A 26,015-nucleotide genomic window follows, 5' to 3' on the forward strand; every position below is an offset into this window, starting at 1 on the left:
TGATCAAGTATGATTAAAGGCAGGTGGCAATGGAGTAACTAACTTTCTTTTGTTGCATTACAACCATTATGGTCTTCTCTGCTGCACTCATTTTGGTGAGGGCTTTTCCAGCTTAACTTCCCACACAACTGAATCTCCTGCCACCTGATGACTTGGCAAGTAATTGCAATTTATCATTTTTATAAAGCTTGCTAATAATAAATGCAACACTAATGTCTGTATAGCACTTTAGATGTACTTTGCTGTCATGTTGCAGAAGTGCAATTTATTTGCCTCAAGCAGATTTACTGCCCTTCCACTTCTATGGGTCTGTTACTCACTTGTCATTGATCTGGATATAAGGATCCTCACACTTTACTGGGTCTAGACATTTGTATCCTCCTTGGATATTGAAACAGGTTTGCTGCGTAGTACAAGTGAAGTTTCTAGTCTCACATTCATTGATATCTGAAACACAAAAATGAGAGGAAAGATAATACAAGGAAAACTCTACAAGATGCCACCCTTGTAAAGTGTGGCCTAGTGGTTGGAGCAATGAACTGGGACTCAGGAGACCTGGCTTTGCCACTGACTTCCTGGATGACCTTGGGCAAGTCACGTCCCCCCTCTGTGCTCAATTTCCCGCATCTGTAAAATGGGGGCTATGACACTGACCTCCTTTATAAAGTACTTCGAGATCTATGGATGAAAACAGCTATATAATAGCTAGATTTCATTTATTATTTGTATTTTATTATAATGAAGCAACCTCCCCTATTAAGAGATTGCATCAAAGTATCACCAAACAAAGTACAACTCTGCTCCATCTGTATTAGAAGGCTACCTCTGATAAGTAAGGATGGATTACTAACCTTGTAGTAACTTGAGCTCTTGTGCTATTTAGATTGTGCATAGGCCCAGGACCAGAGATTTTTCACTAGCAGAGTCTGGGCCATGTGCGCATCCTTGTGTGCAGCATAAGGGGCGCTGCCAGATCATGGCCATCTTAGTTCCCTCTCCACCATCAGTGCCCAGCAGGGGGAGACCACGCAGTGGAGAAGGAGTGTTGGTAGTGCACTGCACAGCTCAAAGCACTCAAGTTACTGCAAGGTAAGTAATCCATCCTTCTTCTTCAAGTGGCTGTCCCTATGTGTAATGCACTTCAGATGATTTACAAACAGTGTCCGTTTCAAAGAAGTGTCTGCTTGGAGTCCTATGACACAGCAGATTGCAGAGCTGTCCTGCCAGGAGAGGCAGTAGAAGCAGCTGCTTGCACCAGTGCATATTGTCTAGCAAAGGTGTGAACAGAACTCCAAGTTTCTACTCTGCACATGTCAGCAATAGGAACGTCTCTAAAGAAAGCTACCGGTGCTGCCTGAGCTCCAGTTGAGTGAGTTCATATGATGCCCTCAAGGGACATATTGTTCAACTTCCCAGAGTAGGTGCTGGGGGAGAAGCAGGGGAGGGGTGGAAGAGGGGAGGCGGGTGACGGCCCACGGCCCAGCACCCCCACTAAGGCTGGGAGTGCGTGGCCTGGGACCCCCGCTGGTGCTGAGAGGGGGGAGGATGGGTGGTGGCGTGCGGCCCAGGACCCCTGCTGGTCCTGGAGGAGGAGGATTGGCAGGGCTGGCAGGTTCCCTACCTGGTTCCAACCAGCATGTCCCTGCAGCTCCTAGGGGAAGGGGTGCCCAGAGGGGCGCCACACGCTGCTTCTGCCACAAGTGCCAGCTCCACAGCTCCCATTGGCCGGAAACCACAGCCAATGGGAGCTGCGAGGGCAGTGGCTGCAGGCGCGGGCAGCACACAGAGCCCCCCGGACTCTCCGCCTAGGAGCTGCAGGAACATCCTGGTGGGAGCTGGGGAGCCTTCTCCCAGGTAAGCACCACCGCCATGCACCCCAACTCCCTGCCCCAGCCCCGAGCCCCCTCCCACACACCCAAACTGCTACTGCAGCCTGAGCCAGCATCAGCTGCTGCATAAGTCACAGAAAGTCATGGAATCCGTCACTTCTGTGACCTCTGAGACAGACACACAGCCTTATACATAAGTACTTGTGGCCATATGACCCAACAGTGATGAGCAGGGTTTCTCTGGATGTTCTGGGGCTCAAACAGATCTGCTGTATGAGCCTGGTGATGGAGAGCAAATGGTCATCTGGTAAGTATGTTTGTAACAGCATCCAGCCTGACCCTGATAAACTCTGTCGACTGTGAGGGTTCCAGGGTAGACTTCTCCAGGTTCACTCTGAAGTCCAGCCTCTCAAACAGATGTAGAAGTATGGCAGTTGCTTCTCGTGTTTCCCTGTAAGATCACCCCTTCAGGAGCCAGTCATCTAAGTAAGGGTAAACTGTCATTCCTTGAAGATGAAAGTGAGCTGCTACCAATGAAGGTACGTTGGTGAAAACTCTAGATTCTATGAAGATCCCAAAGAGGAGATCCCTGGTAGGGGTGTTGACTGGCCACAAATCTCAGGAATCTCTGTTGTGCTAGATGAATGTCTGTATGAATGCAGACATCTTTGAGACCAAGGGCCTGAGAATCAATTGTCTGGATCTAGCACCAGAAAAGGGGATGATAGGATCACCATTCTGAACTTTGGGTGGTGAATGAACTTGTTTGTTCCCTGAGGTCCACAGTGGGTCTCTATCCCCCAGTCTTCTTGGGAATGTGGAAATACCTTGAGTAGACAATCCCTTTCTCCTTGCTGTTGGAGATATTAGTTCTATTGCCTCCATTTAAAGGTGCGACTCTACCTCCTGCAGAAGAATGCGCTTGTGCTTTATGAAAAGGAGGACTTGTGGCACCTTAGAGACTAACAAATTTATTTGAGCATAAGCTTTCGTGAGCTACAGCTCACTTCATTGGATGACATGTCCATGTGCTTGTGAGAATGTGCTTGAAAGAGGACAGGGAGGGCCATTGGGGAGGAAAGAGAACTGAATAGTGTATCCCAAGGAGACAACCTCTAGGACCCATCTGTCCATTGTGATTTCTGTCCAGGCAGATAGTGGGAAAGTCAACCTCCAAAGGGAGGGAAAGATCTGAGAGTTTGTGCAGATCTGGAGGGACAGTTAGTGTCTGGCTTTTGCAGGTCCTGTCAAAATACCAGTCCAGATGGTGGAAGATAGTTGACCTTGGGCACCCTTTCTATGTGTCCCCTGCTGCTTGTGTGGTAGCTCATACTCCCACTAGTGATAAAAGGCAGGTGGGGTTGGTCATCTGCACTGTGGCTCACTGGGCTTCTTCTTCACTGCACATGTGTAAATACCCAGCAATCAAAGTGTGGCTCTGGGGTCTTTCAACAAACTGAGAGATTCATCTGTCTTAGCACTGAATAGAGTGTCACACTCAAACGGAAGGTGTTTCGGCATCATCTGAACTTCCTTTGGGATTCCTGAGAAGGGCATGACGGGTGTCTCATCATGGCAGTAGTGGCCATGAATCTCTCCACCATGTCCGCTGCAACTAAGGTATCTGGAGTGCCAATCTTGTTACCAACCCTCCTTCATCAAGTAGAGTCTGGAAGTGGTCTCTAATATCCTGAAGAACCAAAAGCTGGTCAGCTTGTCATAAATAGTAAAATCATATTTGACCATCAGAGCTTGGCAGTTTGAGACTTGGAATTGCAGAGAGGCCAAGGAATGAGACTTTCTGCCAAAGAGGTCAAGCCTCTTCACTTCTTTCTCATGAAGCATTGACTAAGCCTGTCTCTGTCAACTATGCTCAGTGGCTGTTGAAACTACCAACAATTTGGGAGGCCAGTGAGAAAATAACTACTGTGACCCTTTTGCAGGCACTAAATACCTCTCCTCAGCCTGCTTGGACACTGGTGGGATTGTCATGGTTGTCTGCCAGAGAGTCCTGGGGGGTTTGAGGATTGCCTCATTAATAGGGAGCACCACTGCTCTGGTCCAGTTTATGCAAAATGTCTAGCAGTTTGTGTGGTGCTTTCTGGACCTCTTCCAGGGGGATGTGAAGTGACAGCCACTCTCTTGAGTAAGTCTTGGAAGGCCTTTGGGGTGCATAGGGGAATCTGTAATCACAGCATCATCTGGGGAAGAGGAGGACAAGGTCACAGGCACAAAATCCTCCTTATGATGCTCTTCATCCTCCTGCTGCTGGAGTTGAGGCTCTTGGGCAGGCTAAGGAAGTTCTTCCTCCACCCTGGGATCCATTATCTCCTTAGGTCCTGTATGTCTTAAGGTGGGTATATTGGATTGGATGGTCCCTGAAGAGCCTTGAGACTTAATACCATCACTGCATGACATTGTAGCCCCTCAGTAATGGACGCTGGGGTGCTGGGTACCAGTGAGTATATGGGGGAGAGGGTATCCTCTAGTACAAGAGTAGTGAGATACTGTGGAGACTCTCAATATTTTATCAGGGCTCAATCCTCTGCAGGAGTCCCGAGGGACATAGTCTGGGACAGGTGCCTGCTGTAGTTCTCTTCTGACTTTCTGGATCTGAGGTCAGAATCCTCAAAGGGAGGCTCTTCATGTTGCAGGAGGTGGTCGTGATCTGCCTTTACTCGTTGATGGTATCGGAGACAGTCTGCCTCATCCCCAACTTGTTGGTGGGGATTGGAAAGTGGTACCACAGAGAAAGTGGCATCAGTTGAAGTCTTGGTGCCAGGTGTTGAGGTCTGGAAAGGAGGAGTGACTCCAGTTCTAGGAATAGCAGAAGATTTTCTGGAATCAGAAAGCCAGACAGAGTTGATGGGGATGTCTCCACAGCTCAGGCCACTGAATAAGAGGTCACTAAATCCGATGGTACCAATGAGGGTTTTGGTGATGAAGAAGCAGTCCCCAGTACTGGAAGGTGCTGCAGTTTTGCCCTTTGAAGAAGTCCCAGTCTGTTCCTTCTCAGTACTGTATGGTCCTGCTCTGAAGTACAAATCTCCCAGTGACTTGGAATGGGGCAGGGATTTCTGCCTCTTCTTAGATTTGAATGGGGAATCTTCCCTCTTGTCCTTATGAACGCACTTGCGTCTCCCTTCCCTTCCCTGCTCTCCTGAGCCTCTCTGAGCTGGTGAGGGGTGGAGGTCTTGGAACTGCCCAGGGACCGAGGAAGAGGGGCCAATCCTACCTTCTTCAAGTTGGTGTACAGGGGCATTCCCCTCACTTTCATGTACTCCTCAAAGAGAAACTTTTGGAGCTGAAACTCCCTGGACTGCTTTTTCCTACTCAGAAATGACCTGCAGAATACTGGAAAGGACATTGGCTTCCCCCAGGAAGTACAGACAGATAACGCAATAGTCGGTGACCAGGAAGGGCTTGGAGCATATATTGCAATTTTTGAAACCAGAGATTCTTGGCATACTCCCCACAACCATTGGGTGGGTGGGTGTGGGTGTGTATACAGCAATGACTTCCCACCATTGGAAAGGGTTTCCAAAAATAGGGAACCAGACCCCTAAATCTATTGCTTAACTATACTATAAAACTATCTAACTATGAAAATTCTCACAACTTTGAAAACTATTTACAGAGAAAATCTGAAGAAGTCAGCATGAACACTGATGCTCCCTCCTAGCCCACGTGCAGTAAAAAGGAACTTAAAGGTAACAAACTAAGAGATAAGAGGGTGGCTGTCTAGCAGCCCCTCTCATCTCTTTGGGATGGCACACAAGGAAAGTGGGGATGCATACGTAGACCACACAGCCACTGCTAAAGACAGTTCCCCAGTCACGGGTACAAAGAGCGTATGCCCAACCCGAAGTGCACTACACAGAGGGACAATCACTCTAAGGAGAAACGTTTTTTCATCCATCCCTCTTTTAAGCCAGGTTTCATTATATTATTAATAGTTTATTTCTCAGTTTCTGGCAGAGCCCACACAGTGATAGGCACTGCACAAATATAAAAGGAGTCATGGCCCCTGCCCCAAAGAGCTTGCAATCTAAAAAGTTAAACAGACACAGGGGAGGGAAGGGGAGTATAACATGCCCATATACTGATAATGCAAAGTTTTCTGAAAGAATTGTTGGACATACAATGTCCCCATTTGCCCCTCAACCTTGCTCTTCTTAGCCAGCTAATAAATGAAACATTCAGAATACAGGGCACTGATCCAGTGCCGTTCAGTATGGGGTCAGGTACACTCTGCTATTGGAAGTGCCATTTGGGGGGAACGAGGGGTTTGGGCATTAAAAATTTCAAACCACACCTTACTCCATGAATGCTGCTACTGAGACGATTAAAAAAAATCTCTGTATTGATCAACCCCGCATAACATCTCAACCCTGCAGGATTTATTTTTCAGTGATTGTACAGAGGGTGCACATTAAAGAAAGAGCAGACTGCTCCTATGCTCACAGCCAGCTTAAAACTGGCCGAGAAGCCACAGGCAGAAAGCTGTATCGAAAGGGAGAAGTGAGTCCAGCAGCTATGGTACAACCACTGCTACAGCTTAATGCAGAACATACAGAACAATAAGTGGAGATACAATAAAAAAGAAAATGCCCCAGGCACACAGTCATGGCAGTCAGTTGATCACTTTCTGATCCTATAGTGCAGGACACACCTATAGATGCAGGGACCAGTGCTCTAGGTTTGAGATTAGCTCTACTCAGTAATATACTTTAATGAGTTAATAGCATTTCAAAAGCTCCAGAGTAAAGTAGGGGCTGGCAGTGGACCCAATCCTCATTTCCCCCATTGGAGTCAGTAGGTGTTTTGCCACTGTCTTCAGTGAGAGAAAAACTGGCCCATTAGGTACCTTTCTGTGCAACCCTTACTCACAATAGTGAGCACTTACTCATGCAAATAACCCCATTTATCTTAATAGGATCACTCATGGGAGTAAGTACTCACCAGCATATGCACAATACACCCCCTAAGAATATTTCCTATCTTTTGCAATGCCAAAATCAGGCAAACATCTCAAGTCTTGATTCTCAGTGAATCAGCTTAATTTTCCTTCCAGAACTATGAGCTATTTACTGTTTGGTTGGGTTTTAGTTCACGGTTGGAATGTTCTTACCTTGGCAGCTTCTGTTATCATCAAGCAGAACATAGCCAGGGGGGCAGGAGCAGTAGTAAGAACCGGGCTCATTCACACATTGGTGCTGGCAAAGGAACTCTGAGAAGCTGCACTCATCCATGTCTGCAGTTGTAGAATGAAGTTTAGAATGCTTTGTGTTAAAGGAAAAAGGACTTTCCCCTAAACAGAAGTCCGTCCTAACTACAATGCCTGTCACAACAAAAGTTCATAGAGCTATAAGATCATGGTGTTTGCTATTCAGCTCAGTTTAATAAGCCAGATTCAACTTTGATGTCAATCCACTGACTTTACTGAAGTTATACCAGGGTGAATATGGCTCATGGTAGCTAGGAATGAATGTAAATTATTACTTTACTTGAAAAAGGAAAATGATCCAATTTACTATTGTTTACGAAGCCTCACCTATGTCAAGCCAGGCCTACAACTATTAATAAATGATAATGAAACCCACTCTCAGGAGATATACCTGCTCGGTGTGTGTAATCAGTCAGGGTGGCTTACTTGACTGATTGAAATAACCTTCTAGTGTTTCTTACTCTTGTTAGCCCTGCAGAGCCAACACAGCTAAGAGAGAGTTAACTGGATTTTATTCCTTTTTATGCATCATCAAGAGAATTGTTTAAGTTCCAGTCAGTTACTTGTCACGCAGGGTATAGTTTGGCCTGCAGAAGCTTTATTACTGGTGATGATGGAAGGAACTTGACTCTCAGGTCCCCAGATAAAAAATTTTTAAAATTGTTTTAATTTTAAACTGACATCTGTGATCTGGGTCATGACAGACATGGAACTCCAGGGGGCCATTTTTAAATAGCTACTTTTTAGAATAAAGTACCAGGGAAGACCATTCAGCCCCAAGTAGCCCCAAGGCTACTACGCCATTTTAATTCAGGATCATCTCTACTATGCAACTGAATGTTGCAGGTCATGGAAGTCAAGGGGGTGGGGTGGCCTATGATAGGTTTCTCTATATTTTTAAAAATACAACCTGTTTTGTTAATTCTTCTGGAAGACTATGGCAAAACTGGCATTGCCTTCAGAAGTCCAGTGCAATTTTCTAAAGCTCTTTGCTATGCCAAATTCTGCCGTGTCACCAGATTATTTATGCTCCTTAGGGCCCACTCCTGCATGCCTGGTACATTCAAAGGCTCCTGTTGACTTCAGGGAGGGTTTTTGGTGGGCGAGAAACACAGAGTCAGGCCCATAATGACTTGCTGACAGTTCTCTGTGCAGCTATATAGGGGACTAGCTCTCCTCCTGTAGGGAGCTGAGTGCCTCACGTCCCATTGATGGCAGCTGAAGGTGAATGCATTCAGCACATTTTCAGCTCTGACTCTCAGTAGCAGAAGTACACCCTCCGCTAACCTGCATGGACAAGGGGAGGGTTTGGGTGTAGAGCAGAGGCTTTGCAAATAACGGAGTCCGTCTATGTCATCTATTCTGTTTGATACATCAGTGCATCCAACTGAAATGTTACTTCCCAACTTTTTAATTAAGCTTTCTCTACAGGTGAGGTAGCATTGAATGAGAAGCTGGAGAGTAAAAGGATACATTCCTCTTATTTCCTTATTATCAGAAAACCTGTTTCTAATTGTCCATGTGGTTGGCCATTCACTTACATCTTGCTTCACAGGTAGAACTACATAGGTATGTTTCCATGATCCAGATGTTACAGACCTGACCTAGCTCTAATCTAAGGCACAGAAGGTCTGAATCCCTTTCTTTATAATTAGGCTTGCAAAGAACAATGGCTGAACATACACTGCACGTCATGTTTTTTCTTTCAAACACAGCCCTTTACATCTGTTTAGTGTAAATTAAAAAACAAAGCTTTTCCAGTGAGGTTTTTTCCTTCCAAGAAATATTGGCTGGATTCTCTCATTTAAACAGACTGTGGGGACACACACCAAAGAAGTAAGCCTAACTATTCTTTTTCAATTAAGCAAAATAAAGCAACAAAATGAAAATGAGAGAGGGGAAAAAAACAATGTTGTCACAATTTTCCAATAATACTGCTACATGGTGGATGGATCACTCCTATCTGATTAAATTCAACAGTGCTCATGAGGATGTTTCTTGTTTCTTTAAATCTGTAGCAGGCAGGTGGGGCTGGAAAATGTTTGGGGACGTTCTGCAGTAAAGCAGGGCAAGACGGATAACGTGCTTAAGTACCTGTTGAATTAAGGTAAGCTATTTAGTATATCAGGGCAAGAGTAGATTTTGGAATAATGCTATTTTATTTATGCCAATAAAGTTCCTTGGTGAGTGTTAGAAGAAAGCAACTCTTTTCTGTGGTTCTTTACCATTGTCACAGAACAGTTCTAATGCTTAGTCTATTTCTTTAAAACCATTATGAGAAAAAAAGAAACACCACCACTGATTTTTGTGTGGTTTCTTGCTTTTACCTTCCTGTTTAACTGAAATTAGGAAGAGATGAATTGCTCTACTGGATTGGATAGGTAGATATATCCTACTTCTAACAGTGGACCATACTTGAAACTTCAGAGGAAGGCATATAAAAAAGAATACATTACAAAGAATGATTTAAATACAGTTAACTCCCTCCCCGCACCAAATCACAGAAGACAGTTACCGCTGCAGCTAATTCCATCAGCTTCCAGTTCATAGCCAGGATCACAGCGACAGAGAAAAGAGCCATATGTGTTGACGCAGTTTTGCACACAAGGGTTCTGGGTTGTACATTCATTCACATCTACAGGAAACCAATACTCAGTTTATCAATGACTTCTCCCAAGGCACTGCTTCTAATTAATTACTATTACAATCAAACATTAGAAAGGACTTAATAGTACAGGCATAGCAGTTTCGTCTGGTTCTCTTGCAAAGGTTTGACTCAGTTTGTATTGTTGGTATTTAAGGCTGATGAATTGTAAGGAAAAAAGTGGTTGGAAACACAGGCCATGCTGTATGTAAAGCAATTGGGAACATCTTCCCTAATGCTGTTGCTGAGGCACTTGATAGCATTGAATATGAGATCAGAGAGTCTGATATTTAACAAGTCTGCCAACTCTTGAACCTACCCCTGCTGAAGGAAGAGGGTCACTTACAACTGAGACTTCTTGGGGAAAAAGCTGCTTGATCTGTCTATGATCAGAAAATAACAAGAAAGACTGGGATAAACTATTTACTGCAGATGCTTCCTTGTTTATCTAGTAATTTTAAGATTCTCCGACTGATTTAATCTGAGCAAGACCAGGCCCAAAGCAGCAGGATAAATCTAGGGAATGCTGATGTAATGAGGAAACACTCCTTATACAATCCTGTGGTTACCATAAAGCAAAGACTTTCCTTTTAGGACACTTGCAACTCCTGGCAAGTCTTTATCCCATTAACACTGAGACATTCCCTGAGAGCTGCTTTGAAGTATTTTACTGTTCAAAAACAGACATATAACATTGATCGTGAGATCATAGAGGCTCTGATCCTGTAAGGCACTTAAACACACTGGAGAGGAAGAATGGTCCAATAGGGCATTAATCTGGGACTTCGGAGACCTGGATTCAATTTCCTGCTCTGCCACAGACTTCCTATGCAATTTTGGGCAAGTCACTTCATCTCTCTGAGTCTATTCTCCATATGGAAACTGAAGCTAATGGTACTGTCCTACCTCACAGGGGTGTCGTAAGTATAAATATGGTAATGACTAAAAGGTGCTCAGATACTACCGTGGTGGGAGTCATATGAGTACCTACAGGAACCTTTACCCTGAAAGCTGAAATTCCAGCACGAGGAGACATACCTGCAGGATCGAGCTAGCATGCTAAAAACAGAGTGCGGTTGTGGCAGGTTGCCCTGAGCATGTGCCTAACAGCTTGGACAGAGATGTACCTGGGACGGCTAGCTGCTCACACCGCAGTGGCTACGCTCTATTTTTAGCACACTAGCTCAATCAGAGCTAGCACAGCTGTGTCTCCTCCAGCTCAAAGTGTAGCCATACCCTATAACAGACAGTACAACACATGTGAACTCAGCCGGATATTCATTTTCTTAAAGTTACACACACGCTTAAGTGCTCTGCTGGGCTGGAGCCAACACTGCAGTAGTTATTGCCTGTATACAGTACCTTGGCATGATCGTCCATCATCATTAAGGGTAAAACCTGGATTGCATGTACAGGAGTAGGAACCAGGTACATTGGCACACAGCTGCTGACAGTAGCCATAGCGACATTCATCTATGTCTAAAAATAAAAAAGATGCAAAGTACAGACACGATTGTAGTTGTACTTGTCCTACATAGCATTAGATGAACTCATGTAACCGTAGGACTAAAATCTACTCATAACGAGGGGGGAAGGGATTAATATACGATATTCTGACTCCAGATCTCGAACAGCCAAAGTCTGAAGCATTCAGATGGAAGGTTGCTCGAGTCCATCTCTCCCCAAGACAACACAGCAATACATTTTGTTCTAAGTAGCTGAAATGTAACCATGGGAGCTGATTGGTTCCATGGTCAGTTGTAAAAGATTCTGCTCAATGCTACATTATCAAAAAGCCCAGGTCACACACCATCAGTAGCTACTCTTGAATTGTGTCTATTCGCATATAGTACAAAATATTATACTGTATTTTTGTAATGGTTAGGTTGTACTCCCGATCACTTACACACACATATCAGGGCTACTCACATAGTAAGGTGAGCAGGATTTGGCCCCAAAAGCTGCTTTTAGTCTTAGACGTGGCAATCTTTTTATCATCCTGAAAACTATTTTTATGGGTCTGTTTTCACTGGTTTATGAGGAAACTTTAAAATATAAGAATTCATAGCGTCACTAAAATAACTTTTTTGTTGTTGAACTGCAGCATTAACAATCATTGCATTTGACTGTCATGAGCAAGAGACAAGATTGAAAGACACAAGTATAATGTAAATTTGCTCTCTGATGGCACTGGAACCTAATAAACATAATTATAAAAGTTAGGAAGAGTTTTAATCCTTGCTTCAGAGCAGAAATAAAACACCTGATGAATTGTCTCTTTTGTGGCTATTCATTTTCTTTCGGATCAGCTGCCTTCTAATTTATGGGGTTTGTTTTTTGGCTATCCTCAAAACTTCATATCCTTCCAACAGTGAGTAAAAGTTTATGACCCTGCTTAGATTTTTCTTTATGGGTGATTCAAATAAGCTCTCAGAGCAAATACTGCATTGATATTCAACTTCTATCTCTAGTGACAGCCCAAGCCTTGTAGTGACAGCAGATGGGAAAGATGATCTTGGAAGACGTTCCCTATATGAGTGCTTCCTGTAAACAAGGCCATGGGTGAATAGTTTACTGGAATAGCAACTCATTCTTCTCTCACTCTCTCTCTTTTTTGTTTTTTTTGTTTGAGCTGGAAAGTACTGCTGTGTTTGGAAAAACTATAATTATATAAAAGTCTGTGGTGATCTGGAAAAATAACAACTCAGTTTGATGAAAGCTTAACAGACTTGCACTTGGAGAACCAGACCTGAGCTTCCTCAAAACTGCATCCCTAAGACACTCCGGTGCAATATTAAATGATAACATCCAGCCAGTGAAACACTACGACATACACAGAAAACCAGTCAAACAAACACTTCCTTGAGTGAGGGGATGATTCTTGGCTGAATGTCCAGTGGTGCTGAGAACCTGCAACTTTCATGGAGTTCAGTGCAAATTGCTGGTGCTGACCACCTCTGAAAATCAGGCCATATGTTTCCAGCAACTTTTGAAAGCTGCATTTTCTGAATTTGATTTTCTAGGTTGACTCTTGCTCCCCTTACTCACAAGGCTATAACCACTGGGCCTGAGTCTTCTCTCTGCCATACCAGTTCCATGCTGGTGCAACTCCTTTGATGTGAATGGAGCTCCACTGGCATAAGCCAATCAGACTTGTTGTCTTCCATCTATTTACTAGGGTGAGTAAGGAAAGCAGGATTTGCTCTTTATGGTGTCAGGTATATCAGAAGTGTCTCCAGAAGCTCCAACACATGCGAAAATCAGAATACAAATAGTTTCAGTTTTGTCTCTGTCACACACAAATGTACAAATAGCAGTTCGTTGTTTGTCATTTATCATGTACTTTTTGTCATAATATAGGCATTCTCTGACGTCTTACTTCAAATTGGTTATGTTCCCGGTTTGGATTTTAAAGAAGAAATTTGGTGTTAAAGACTATTTCATCCAATGGAATATTTGAATAGTTTGAATATTGAGGTGATTTTATATTACCACGAAGAATGGACCACACTGGGTAGCTGCTAGCTAGCTATATCCAGTTTATCATGTTTAAGTTTTGGGGTTTGTGTGGCAATTTTGTCAAAGAAATGGCTGAGGAAGCTAAGTTAAACAGGACAAAAGTAATGGAAATATGTTTAAAAGGGGCATTGATTTTCACCTTTAATAGATTTATTTTCTGTTTTAGTCCAATGCCAAGATGACCCACATACTAGTGACAGGTGTGTCATACAAACATCAGCATAGATAGGTTAAGCCCTAATCCTGCAAAGTTTTAGTTGCGTTCTCAACTTTAAGCATGTCAGTACGTCTGTTCTCCTTAGTGGCACCACTCACAGCACTGAAAACGTAGTGCATGCTGTGACCAAGTTCCTGCTCTATCTCGGTGGGTCTTGCGCTTATTGGCGGATTTGCTCGCCTCGGAGCTTCACGCCAACCCTCAGTTTGGCCGTTTTCGTGATCCCACGGTCCAGGTCGACTCCTCCTGTGTCTGACCAGGAGTTGGGAGGTTTAGGAGGACCTGGGCCCGCCCTCTACTCCGGGTTCCAGCCCAGGGCCCTGTGGAATGCAGCTGTCTAGAGTGCCTCCTGGAACAGCTGTGCGACAGCTACAATTCCCTGGGCTACTTCCCCATGGCCTCCTCCCAACACCTTCTTTGTCCTCACCATGGGACCTTCCTCCTGGTGTCTGATAATGCTTGTACACCTCAGTCCTCCAACAGTCCACGTTCTCACTCTCAGCTCCTAGCGCCTCTTGCTCAGTGCCAAAATCTTAGCAACCGGTTCCCTCCTCACCCCATGAGGGGGTTGCGGCCCACCCCCGCCCCCTGGACTTCTGCCTCATCTACCCCCCTCCCCTGTCCCCTGACTGCCCCTAGAACCGGGCCAGAGGGTCTCGTGGGCCACTGTAGTGGGTTCCCACCCCATCCCTAAGAGCCAGAGGGACCTGCTGGGGCGAGGTGGGGAGTCCCGGCAGTGCTTACCTGGGGCAGCTCCCGGGAAGCATCCAGCAGGTCCCTCTGGCTCCTAGGGGCGGGGGAGCGGCCGCTTCCCCCACTGATCACATTGAAAGTGGCGCCTTAGGCGCCGACTCCCTGGGTGCTCCAGGGCTGGAGCCCCCACGGGAAAAATTTGGTGGGTGCAGAGCACCCACTGGTAGCTCCCCGCCCCGTGCCCGGCCCCAGCTCACCTCACCTCTGCACTGCCTCCTCCCCTGAACGTACCGCCCTGCTCTGCTTCTCCTCCACCGCCTCCCCCAGCTTCCCGCAAATCAGCTGTTCGCATGGGAAGCCAAGGAGGGTTGAGACGCAGGCGGCGGCTTCGTGCTCAGGCCCAGGGAGGCGGAGGCGGAGCAGAGGTGAGCTGGGGTGGGGAGTGGTTCCCCTGCACGGCGCCCCCCCCAGGTTACCAGCTGTGGCACGGGCGGCTCTCCTCATGCCCCCCTGCCCTAGCTCACCTCCGTCTCCCTGGGCCTGAGCGCGAAGCTGCCGCCTGCTTCTCAGCTCTCCCAGGCTTCCTGCGCAAACAGCTGAGTTGTGGGAAGCCTGGGGGGGCGGAGAAGCAGAGCAGGGCAGCGCATTCAGGGGAGGAGGCGGAGTGGAGGTGAAGTGAGCTGGAGCCGGGCGGGGAGCTGCTGGTGGGTGCTGAGCACCCTTTTTTTTCCCCCGTGGGTGCCACAGCCCCAGAGCACCCACAGAGTTGGCACCTAAGGTGCCACTTTTGGCCAGTGGTTAAATTTAGAGGCCCTTTTAGAACTAGTTCTCCCTCGCAGGACAACCGGTTCTAAAAGGGCTTCTAAATTTAACAACCGGTTCTAATGAACCCGTGCGAACCAGCTCCAGCTCACCACTGCTCTTGCTCCCAGCTCCTCACACATGCACCACAAACTGAAGTGAGCTCCTTTTTAAACCCAGGTGCCCTGATTAGCCTGCCTTAATTGATTCTAGCAGCTTCTTGATTGGCTGCAGGTGTTCCAATCAGCCTGTCTGTCTTAATTGTTTCCAGAAGGTTCCTGATTGTTCTGGAACCTTCCCTGTTACCTTACCCAGGGAAAAGGGACCTACTTAACCTGGGGCTAATATATCTGCCTTCTATCACTCTCCTGTAGCCATCTGGCCCGACCCTGTCACAATGCTTAAGTCCTTGCAGGATCAGGACCTACAACTGTAAAATCTCCAAGACAAGGACTTTGTTTTTGCAGGAACCTTTTTTCCTGACTGGCCCCTCTTGGCACCACTGTGTAACTACTGTGCTGGCACTTACTGGCTAAATGTTAAATAGCACCACCAACCACAACTTGGTTAGACAGATGTGCTGTTCTTACTAGCAGTGAAGAAATGTACCAACAGAGACTGCCTTCGTAAACTCAACCCAGCCCTCCAAATATGTTTAAATTATCTTTTTTTTTTGTCATGTGCCCACTGGAAATGGATTCTCCAGGGCCTGTGGAAAAGTACAGAAAACCGAGAAGACTCTTTCTGACATTTTTGGAAAAATGCAGAGGAGTTTTTTCAGCACAGCTTTTCTTGTTACATCCCTGCATTGCTTTGTAGTGATCTTCCCCACCCTTACTCACAGTTACCTAAATCAACCATTGAGATGTTACTGTCTCTTTAAAATAGCATAAACAGATATTCTTGGGCAACCTCAGCTCAGCAGGGCAGTCACTGTGGGTCTCTAATACTTACACCAAGCATCAAAGTGCTTGAATTCTGACTCAGGGCCAAATCCTGGTTCTTGCACATAGCTCATGTACTTGGGTTGTGCACAGGGGAACTACATGGGGATTGTTACATGACAGGGCATGGTGCAGAACACCCACACAACCCCATGCACAAGAATCCATAATATCACAGATCACTCACTAGCCCCAACTCCCCACCTCAAGAGGCAGGCTGAGGAGTCACACAGAAAGCATATAGGCTTCCTGAATGGCCTATCTGTGACATCTTCTATCCCAGGAGGCAGAATGACTCAATTTCCACTGAAAATAGGATTTTCTGTGGCCCTTACTAAACCAGAGAATTTAGCACTCTGTCTTCTGTTTCCCAGGTCTCTAGGAGAATAGGAGTTACAGGAACCTGCACTAGAATTAAAGGCGCAGGGGACTTGCTAACTTCATACCACCCCCAGGTGAGTTACACAACAGCTTTTAGCAGCAGTTAAAAAAGCAGCCATGCAATCCCTCATTCCAATTGCTAGACAGGAGGAGGAGGAGATGAGAAATAAATTCCAAGGAAAATTCCAAGGACAAATTCCAAGGAAAATGAGCCGGGAAATCCCATTCTCCTTCCAGCTGAAGTGGTATGACACTGAAGTCCCATTATGGAGAACAGGTGAGCAAACAGCCTGTGCTGAGAGGGGGAAAAAAGCAGGGAGAGAGTGTAACGAGAACATTAAAAACACATTCAGTCATGTCTCTGACTTAGATAACTTGGCCTAAAATTAAAGCCCATGTCAGTGCCGGTGACTACTGATTGAGGGGAGTGGGTGGGGCGTGGGGGAAGTGGTGGAGTTTGCACCTTTGCTGTTGCTGCTGTTTGATAGGGTTTGGTTTTTCACATTGCAGGGCATTGCAGACACTGAGAGATTAATTGACTCTCTGCAGCTGACAGAGAGAAGAGCTCTGAATCTGCTGAAACAGCACTGGTTTCAGACTCACATGTTTGCTTATGTCCAAGATTTTCCAGTGGGTTCACTGCTCTGTTTCTTGATGTTATTATTACTGAGCTCCTGCTCTCTAGTAATGTAAGCACCTTAGATCAGGATTGTGACCAGGTGAAAAGGACATGTGTTGCTGGTGTGTCATATTTTTGTGAACTAGAATATACAAAAGGGGCTGCTTTCATAGTGCAAGTCAGTAACATGGATGCCAGTCATATGGCATTGCCATTTTGTTCCATGTGGGAGTCTTTTGCCAAGAATACTATTGGCACTTAACAAATGAGAAAGATGTTAGCTTTCCACATAGGCCAAGGGTGAGCTCTGTATTTGACAAAGACTCTCAGTGATGTCAGTTCACCTCTGTACCACCATGCACACACCAGAATCCTAAATTGTCCAAAATGATGGAAGATTTTTAACACAGAAGAAATATTAAAATTATGGAATTTGGAAGACCCATGTTAACAATCCAACTTTAATTATCATCAAAACATTGGGGAGATAGAAAGAGACTATAATCATGACTAAAATGAATTGGATTCATCAAATGGACACTGATTTTCCAGAATCACTCTAGAGAATGTATATCAACACTCCAGAAGAACATACCTAAACACTGGCCTTCTAAGAGCCAATAGCCCTCAGTGCAGGAGCAGGTGTATCCTCCTTCAGTGTTTATGCAGATCTGGGTGGGGTTACACTGGTGTGACTCGGAAGCACATTCATCAATATCTGAAATATACAAATGTACCAACAAAGCTTTATATAATTATTAAAACAAATGCTGAGTTTATTTTAATTGTATGCACACTTGAAATATATCAGAGGATGAATCTGAGAAGAAATCAAAGGAAGTTGGACTAGATGGAGTGATTTCGAACATACTCAGTGTTTGAGGCATTGCACAGAAATTCATAGAAAACTCCAAGTTGCAAGGTGCGGGAGTCAGTGGGGAAGGTACTCTACACCTCTCAGAAGGTACTCAGATCCCTGCAGGATCAATCCCACAAAAGTGATTGTTTCCTAGAGCTGATCAAAAAAGTGGAATTTCCATCCCACAGGAAATTTTCGGTGGCTCCGTTGCGAAGATTAATATCAACCTACCCAAAACAAAACATTTCATTTCAATTTCCCTGATTTCTTGTTGAAAATTTCAGTGAAACCCTATTTTCCAAGAGGAAGAAGAGTTCAGTGTATGCTCCAAATCTTCTCTCTCACCAACAGAAGTTGGTCCAATAAAAGGTATTACACTTTACTCACTTGTCTTTCTAATAGGAAAATGTGTCACTCAAAAAACATTAACCAGCCTTATTATTTTCAATGCATTTGGCATTTTATTACCACCTTCTTTGGGGGTTTTTTTGTTTGCAAATAACACTTTGATATTCATATAAACTGGGATACTGTAACCTAATTGATTAAAAAATTGCATCACTGGAGCCCTCAAGTTGCCACCATCACCTTGGTTGCCGGTGTTGTCACATGTTGCTCCCCCATCCATTCACTGCGATGCCTCAACGCTTTGAGAATTCCAGCAGATCATAGAAAACGAACGTCTCCACATCCACTGGGACCTTAACAACGTCCCTCACCACCACTTGAAGTCCCAAAGCCCTTTTGGACCCATGTGTTTAACCTTCATCAATGCAATTTCAACTCTGAAGCTTGGAAAGTCAAATGGAGTTCACAAGAAGTTACAAACACTTTGTGAAAGACCCAGTGCAGAAGATCCCTGGCTTTGATTTCCTGTGAAGCTCATAGGCAACCCTAAACTGCATCCGCACAAACCATGGCAGATGCAGATACTTGCTGCACAAATGGAAAATTAAAGTCTCTCCAGTGTGTAACTGTGGTCACCCAGAACAGACCATGGAACATATAACAATTCAATGCCCGATTCACAGATATGAAGGAGGCATCAGTGTGATACCCTCCGCTAATCTTGACACAATTATCTGGCTTACCCATCTGAATGTAAAATTATAGTTGTTGCTCTACATCTACATCAGCCATACAAAGAAGAAGATTGATTAACACTGCCTTTCAGTCATAAGTTCAATTTGAACCCCTCCTTGTCTGATATCTTTCCCAATGTTTTTGGCATTGCTTTTGGCTCTAGAGATCAGAAATGGAATAGTCAGATGATAAATGGTGACATTCTTTCAGCCAACTTAGATATCTATGTTTTATTGATGATTTTAAAATTATTCTTGATTCCATCATACTGTGTGCTGGCCTTTGTTGAGTTATCATGGCATCATATTGATGCTACTCCCTCAAACCCTCCCTTGATGTTTTGTTAACCCCAACTTTGTAGTGTCATGACTGAAATCTGCGTGTAAGCCGTGGATCACATCTGTGCATCTATCTTGTGAGGCATCTAGTGCACTCTGGATGTTGTAAAAGAACAATAGCAATAGAATTACTGAGCCACGCAGACTCAGTGTATTTAATGTATACTTATATAAATTGTACACTTTCCGCACCCATCATGTGTTATTTGTCTTTGTATATTGAGAACCCTTGATGGTAGGGATTGTATATTCTTCTGCATGTAGACAGCACATTGTGGGTATCAGCCAAATACAGATAACAGATAATTATGGTAATGTGTTTTTCATCAAAATGCTTTCAGTTTTTTACTTACACTTTTTATTTTAAGAGCAGGAACATGGGACCCTACCAGCCATGACTGCTGTGCCCACAGTAAGTTCTTGGTGGGGCTTGGCCCTGCGCCTCACAAAAGGCTGCATTCAGGCCATGCCCTCATTCCATGCTCACAACTTCCAGTGCCATTAATGGCAGAGGCACAGTGTGATCGAAAATGAGGGCAGGAGCAGGATCTCAAGGTATTATGTGGTGCAAATAGTGTTTGAAGAGTATTGACCTTCCTTCACTGTTTTCTCTTCATTCTTTATGCACAGTAGCTCCCCTTCCTCTCTAAACTCAGGTACTTGAAGCGGGTATAAGACTTGCCTTCACCTAAAGCAGCGGGCTGCTCTGAGATCAGCTCTGCTTTATGTGTTGGCCTTGTGAGGAGATTGCTAAAGAGTTACATGGAATGAACCTACTTCTAGAAATGAAGGCATCACTGCTGTTGTCTCCACTACCTACTGGGAAGAGTCCTTAGCTTACTTTCAAACCATTGTCTTCCGCCATGGTAGAGAAGATAATTCAACCTCTATTTCCATTTGAAAGCAAAATTTGGACAGCGAGGGCTACCAGCAATGCTTCTGCCACCTTAGGAAAACTGGCCAATTTCCACTTCTACAAGTGTGCAGTCACCCACCCAAATCATTTTGCTGCCCCTTATATTTTGCTACCCATGGGGGTCACCTGATTGACTTGCACAGTAAGACTAGCCTTGCACACAGAAGGCAGGTATGAACTGTATGGGGCAGCAACATAATGGGCCATGGAAATTGTAAGCATAATGGGCAGCTTCTTAGCCCTGGACCAGGCCTTAATGTAAACATTCAATCTTTACGTTCCACCTCACTGGCTGGTTTCCTCCACCGACGATTCACATTTAAAACTTTGAAAGCCCCAGTCAGGGGAATAAAATAAATATTATTGGGCAAGTCGCCTTCTCAGTTCAAATATATAGAGTAATTCCAGTATAATATGTAATGCTCATGTCTGCCAGCATGTATTTACATGGTGTTGGCTTGTTAAGTGATGGATGACAGTTATACCCTGGGAAAAATATCTGCCCAGGCATTCAGTAACCTTTGCCTATATCCTTGAAAGAAGATGGAGCAGGGAGATGGCGGGTGCAGAGGGACTGGCAACACTGCACCAGCTGACACCTGCTTCCTGTTAGCACAGGGGCACATGCAGTGAGAACTCCACATCATCTGTCAGATTGGTGCTCTGATAAAGATGAAATTAAACAGTTAGTAGGAAAAAAGCAAACCAACCGGGGCAAAAACTACCTATAAAACATAGTGACCCATAGACAGGTTGCCCACACTGAATACATTGGACCTAAAATACCTGCAGGAAAAATACATTCAACCACGCCAAGGACATTCTTTGGCATCCTTTGGTACAGTGGAAAATTAAAAGTAAAAGTAATATAACTGTAGCGCATTCTGTAAAAATCACTTCCTTTTCTGGTTGGAGAGCATGTTATTTCTATCCCATTCTCAATACAAGGGTAAATGGCTAGGTGCGTGCTCCCCGGGCTTTTTCCTGGCATCTCTGCACATCATGATGACTATAGAAGCAATAATATCTAACACTTTGCTAGTGATTTTCCTTTCAAGATACTTTATAAAGTGTGACTTAATTAAAGGGGAGATGGTGAGTTTTGTGGTTAAGCCACTGGACTGGGCCTGGAGGACACGGACTTAATACTCTGCTTTAGTGCAATCCCCTTGTTATCTTGGTCAATTTATTTAGGCCCCATCCTGAAAGGTAATTGGGCATCTAATGTGCATTTATTTCAATGGACGTTAGATGCCTAAATACCTGTGAGGCTCTGGGCCTGAATCTCTCTGGGCTTCACTTCCCATTTGTAAAGTGAAGCTAATAATATTTCCTGTCTCTCACAACTTGTCTCTCTTGTTCGTTTACTGCGAGCTCTTTAGGGCAGGAATTCTCCCTCCACCCCCGTTCAGCACCTGTGCACAATGAGATTTGCTTTTGAATGGCCCCTCTAAGTGATACTGGAATACTGATTATACTGCTAGTCCTCACGGAGCCCTCTTAGATGGGTCAACATTACTACCCCCATTTTACAAATGGAAAAAGTGAGGCTGAGAAGTTGAAGGATCGCACAGACGGAACTGGGATCAGGACTCAGAAGTTCCGTGCTCTCAGTCCTTTCGCTTAGACCACACACTCTCTCTCACGTGTCTCAAAAAATGCAGGAGCTGATTTCCTACGATATGGTAAACGGCAATACAAGTGATGCATCAGACTGCAGGATCGAATGGTACATGAGAATCCATAGCTATTATGTGTCAAGTTCCCCTATAAAAGTTCAACCAAGTTCAAATGCTTTACCAGTGCAACGATTGCTTCTTCTATGCGACACACAGTATTTATATCCCACCCACCTGGAATACCGGAGTCCAAGTCTCTGAGCCAAATCAGGCAGCGCAGGGATTTGAAAACAGGTCTCACATTTCAGGCCAGTGCCCTATCCACCAGAATTTGAGTGGGGTGAGTGCCTCTCTGGTTTTTCACAAGAAAGGACTGACCTGGCTTAGGTGCCTGACTCTAGGAGACTCTGACCAGAGACAGGTGCCTCCCTCCAGCCTGTCACCCAGATCAATGGGAGTTAGGTGTCTAAGTCCCTTTGTGGATCTGGACCTTAAATCCTAACTCAGTCCTCTGCATTTTACTCCTGGATCAGCTTAGGCAGCTCTCTGCTCAATGTGTGCTGGCTCCTGAGAATCCCTTTCTTAGGCACCTAACTCTCCCCATGCATTGTCTAGGGGAGTTTGGGCACATAACTCAGGGCCATGGATTACACTGGGCAGCAAAGTCTCTGAAGAGTTAGGTAATGAGACACTGAGCGTTGCAGTGTCTAAGTCCCCTTTGTGAATCGAGCTCCGGGCTGCTGTGGAGACTAGAAATTAACAACATTATAATATAATGAATAAAATGTTGTATTCACTTCCATAATTCAAATGAACATTAACTCTCTGGGTTTTTATTAAAAAAAGGAATGCATGCAAACACGTAAAAACATAAAAAAAAGAGTAAATATAAAAAGGAAAACATAGCAATCAAACAAGAAGCTGCTATCATCCCTCCCTAGTGATGCTACTCATCAACAGAATGCATGATGATTATTTTATGGTCTCAGATGCACAAAGAACACAGGATTGGGTCTAAGATCACTTGTAACATCAATATAACAAGACATCACAGCACAGAGAGAAAACCCCCCAATAAAAGCGTCAGGGAGAATAGGATAATGTCAGTTAAGCATTATAGAAAATCAATGTAGCCCATATTAAATGGATTAAAAACTAGTTAACTGATAGATCTCAAAAGTAATTGTAAATGGTGAATCATCAGCCAGTGGGAGTGTTTCTTGTGGGGCCCTTCACAGCTCTGTTCTCGGCTCAGTGTTACTTAACAATTTTATCAATGATCCAGAAGAAAATATAAAATCACTGGAGAAGGCCAATGACACAAATTGGTGTAGTAGTAATAATGGTCGGGCGAGGTCAGTTATACAGACTGCTTGGTAAGGTGAGCTAATCGGAACCACCCGGGTTAACACAGATATATGCAAGGTCATACATCTAGGAACAAAGAACCCACGTCATTCCCACAAGATGGGAGACCATATCCTGGAATGCAATGACACTGGAAAGAGTAATGGTAGACAACCATCTGAACAAGAGCTCCCAGTAAAATGCTATAGGTAAGAGGGTGAATGTGATCCTTGGATGCTGCTGGGGAATATCAAGTTAGGATTAGCAGGGTGGGATTATCTCTGTATATAATATTAGCGAGGCCATTACTGGAATACTGTGTCCAATTCTGGTATCAATACTTCAAAAAAGAAGTTGAAAAATTGAAAAGGGTTGAGAAAAGAGCAGAGGTGAAAGTAAGCCGGTACACCCCGGTACAGCGTACCGGTAAGAGCCGGTGCGCCGTACCGGGACCGGCTTTCCCAGAGGGCAATTTAAAGCCCTAGGGTAGGTGCAGCAGTGGCGGGGCTGCAGCGCGGATTTAAAGGGCCCCGGAGCTCCAGCCCCTGCTACCCCCCCCCGGCCCTTTAAATCCCTGCCGTCGCTACCCCAGGGCTCGGGCAGCAGGGCTCAGGCGAGGATTTAAAGGGCCCCAGAGCTCCAACTGCTGCTAACTCTGCAGTGCCCTTTAAATCCCCGCCTGAGCCCTGCTGCCCGAGCCCTGGGGTAGTGGCGGCGGGGATTTAAAGGGCCGGGGTGGTAGCGGGGGCTGGAGCTCCGGGGCCCTTTAAGTCCCCACTGCAGCCGCCACTACCCTAGGGCTCGGGCAGCAGGGCTCAGGCAGGGATTAAAGGGCCCCGGGGCAGTAGCAGTGGCTGGAGCTTTGGGGCCCTTTAAATCCCCGCCAGAGCCCCACCGCTACTACCCCAGGGCTCAGGCAGCAGGGCTCAGGCGGGGATTTAAAGGGCGCCAGGGGGGTAGCAGAGGCTGGAGCTCTTGGGCCCTTTATATCCCCACCTGAGCCCTGCTGCCCGAGCCCTGGGGTAGCGGCAGCAGGGATTTAAAGGGCCGGATTTAAAGGGCCTGGGGCTCTGCTGTAGTAGTGGCCCCGGGGCCCTTTAAATCCCCGATGGAGCCTGGCCGCCGCTACCCCAGGGCTCGCGCAGCAGGGCTCAGGCAGGGATTTAAAGGACTCGGGGCTCCAGCAGCTGCTACCACAGCGGAGCCCCAGGCCCTTTAAAGCTCTGCCAGAGCCCAGAGCCCCGGGGTAGCGGTGGCAGCCGGGAGCCCCCAGGGCTCCTCAGTGATTTAAAGGGCCCAGGGCTCCGCTGCAGTAGCGGCAGCTGGAGCCCTGGGCCCTTTAAATCGCCCCCGAGCCCCGGCGTTCCCAGCTGCCTCTGCAGTTGGTAGCTCGGGAGTGATTTAAAGGGCCCCGGGCTCCCAGCCACCACTACCGCAGCTGGAGCCCTGGCCCTTTAAATCAAGATTTAAAGGCCTGGGGATTTAAGGCCCTGCCTCTTCCAGGTAAGGCCACGCCTCTTCTGGTTGAGGCCACTCCCCCTGCTCAGGACTCTGGCATACCGGTAAGTCCTCTAACTTACTTTCACCCCTGGAAAAGAAGCACAAGAATAATCTGACAGCTGGAAAGCACGCCTTACAGTGAGAGACTTCAGATCGCCACCTATTTCCTTTATCCAAAAGAAAATTAAGAGGAGACTTGATCACAGTCTACAAGTACCTGTGCAGGGAAGAGGTTTCTGATAGAAGATGGCTCTTCAATCTGTTAGAAAAAGGCATAGAGAGATCCAATGGCTAGAAGCTGAAGCTAGACAAATTCAGAATAGAAATAAGGTGAAAATTTCTAACACTGAGGCTCATTAACCATCAGAACAACTTAGCTAGGTGGATTCTCCATTGCTTGAAATTTTAAAGTCAAGACAGACTATCTTTGTAATAGATCTGCTATAGCTCAGTTACAAACCATGGGTTTGATGTAGAAATTATTGGTGAGGTTCTACAGCTTGTGCAATGCAGGAGGTTAGACTAGATTATTGTAATGGTCCCTTCTGATTTAAAATTAATGAATCAATTACCATCAATTAATGACTCAGTTACCACCGTTATCTACCTAGGTACCCAGGAGCCCCATCACCATAATATCTGAGCTCCACTGGAAGATTCAGAAATAGACATAACAATTACCCTCTCTTTCTTCCTTTTCCAGCCTAGAAAACTTTGAAAATCAGAAAATGCTGATAATATTGTTATTCTGGAAGATGTTAATGGCTGCCCTTAATCCTAGACCTGGTTAAAGCCAATGGATATTCTAAACACCCTTCTTTCCGGCAGAAGGGAAGGAGCAACTAAGCCCCTTAATGGAAAGAGGTAGCTGAAGACAATAGAAGCTACTGCCATAGGCAATTCGCTGCATGGGAAATCCTGAGCAGGGTTAAGTCATGTAGTCTGAGGGGATATCCCTGGAACTAGTTACAAACGCAAGACCTAAGGAATTGTTTTAGCAAGTGTTGTATGTGTGAGAGAAAATTAGAGAGCAGGAGAGGCCGTTATGAGAGCGGCACTGAAACGGAACAGTGATATGGAGAGATTTGGAGAAGATCCCCATTTCGTATCATACAGCAATGGGATAATATCAATGCCCTTTTACTAGCAGTATGTCCCAAGACACTGAAATAATTAATATTGTGGTTGTCTGTGCAACTTTGGATTCCAACTGCAACCTCTTTCAGCTTCCATTGCAGATGCAATAGAAACGCTTGTTCAGTAAATAACTTCACAGCGGCTGGGAGTATTCTATCCAAACATGCATCTGGCTCCCATCGCTGCAGTATTCAGTACAGACCTAGGAGTCCTGGGGAGATATACTTATAGAAGTGTCATACATTAAAACACAAAATTTACATGGTATTTATTCAGCTGAATAAATACAATTTGCTGCTGCTGAAGATGCTGCTGTTGTTTGTTCTATGGCATTCAGGGAAA

The 26,015-nt window shown here is 45.3% G+C and overlaps 1 protein-coding gene across 2 annotated transcripts in view; it reads right to left on the reverse strand.

Moving 5' to 3' along the window:
- FBLN5 (fibulin 5) overlaps positions 1-26,015 on the reverse strand; it is a 67,822-nt gene that overhangs the window by 13,114 nt on the left and 28,693 nt on the right. For both annotated transcript variants that reach the window (XM_084632433.1, XM_084632432.1), the window contains exons 5-9: positions 17,470-17,592; positions 11,063-11,179; positions 9,572-9,691; positions 6,961-7,083; positions 321-447 (exon numbers count right to left, since the gene is read on the reverse strand). In XM_084632433.1, coding sequence (XP_084488559.1) covers positions 321-447; positions 6,961-7,083; positions 9,572-9,691; positions 11,063-11,179; positions 17,470-17,592 — 610 coding nt within the window. The remainder of the gene's footprint in view (positions 1-320; positions 448-6,960; positions 7,084-9,571; positions 9,692-11,062; positions 11,180-17,469; positions 17,593-26,015) is intronic.

The sequence above is a fragment of the Lepidochelys olivacea genome (genome assembly GCF_965140295.1).
Source record: "Lepidochelys olivacea isolate rLepOli2 genome assembly, chromosome: 6".
In the NCBI taxonomy this organism is placed as follows: domain Eukaryota; kingdom Metazoa; phylum Chordata; order Testudines; family Cheloniidae; genus Lepidochelys; species Lepidochelys olivacea.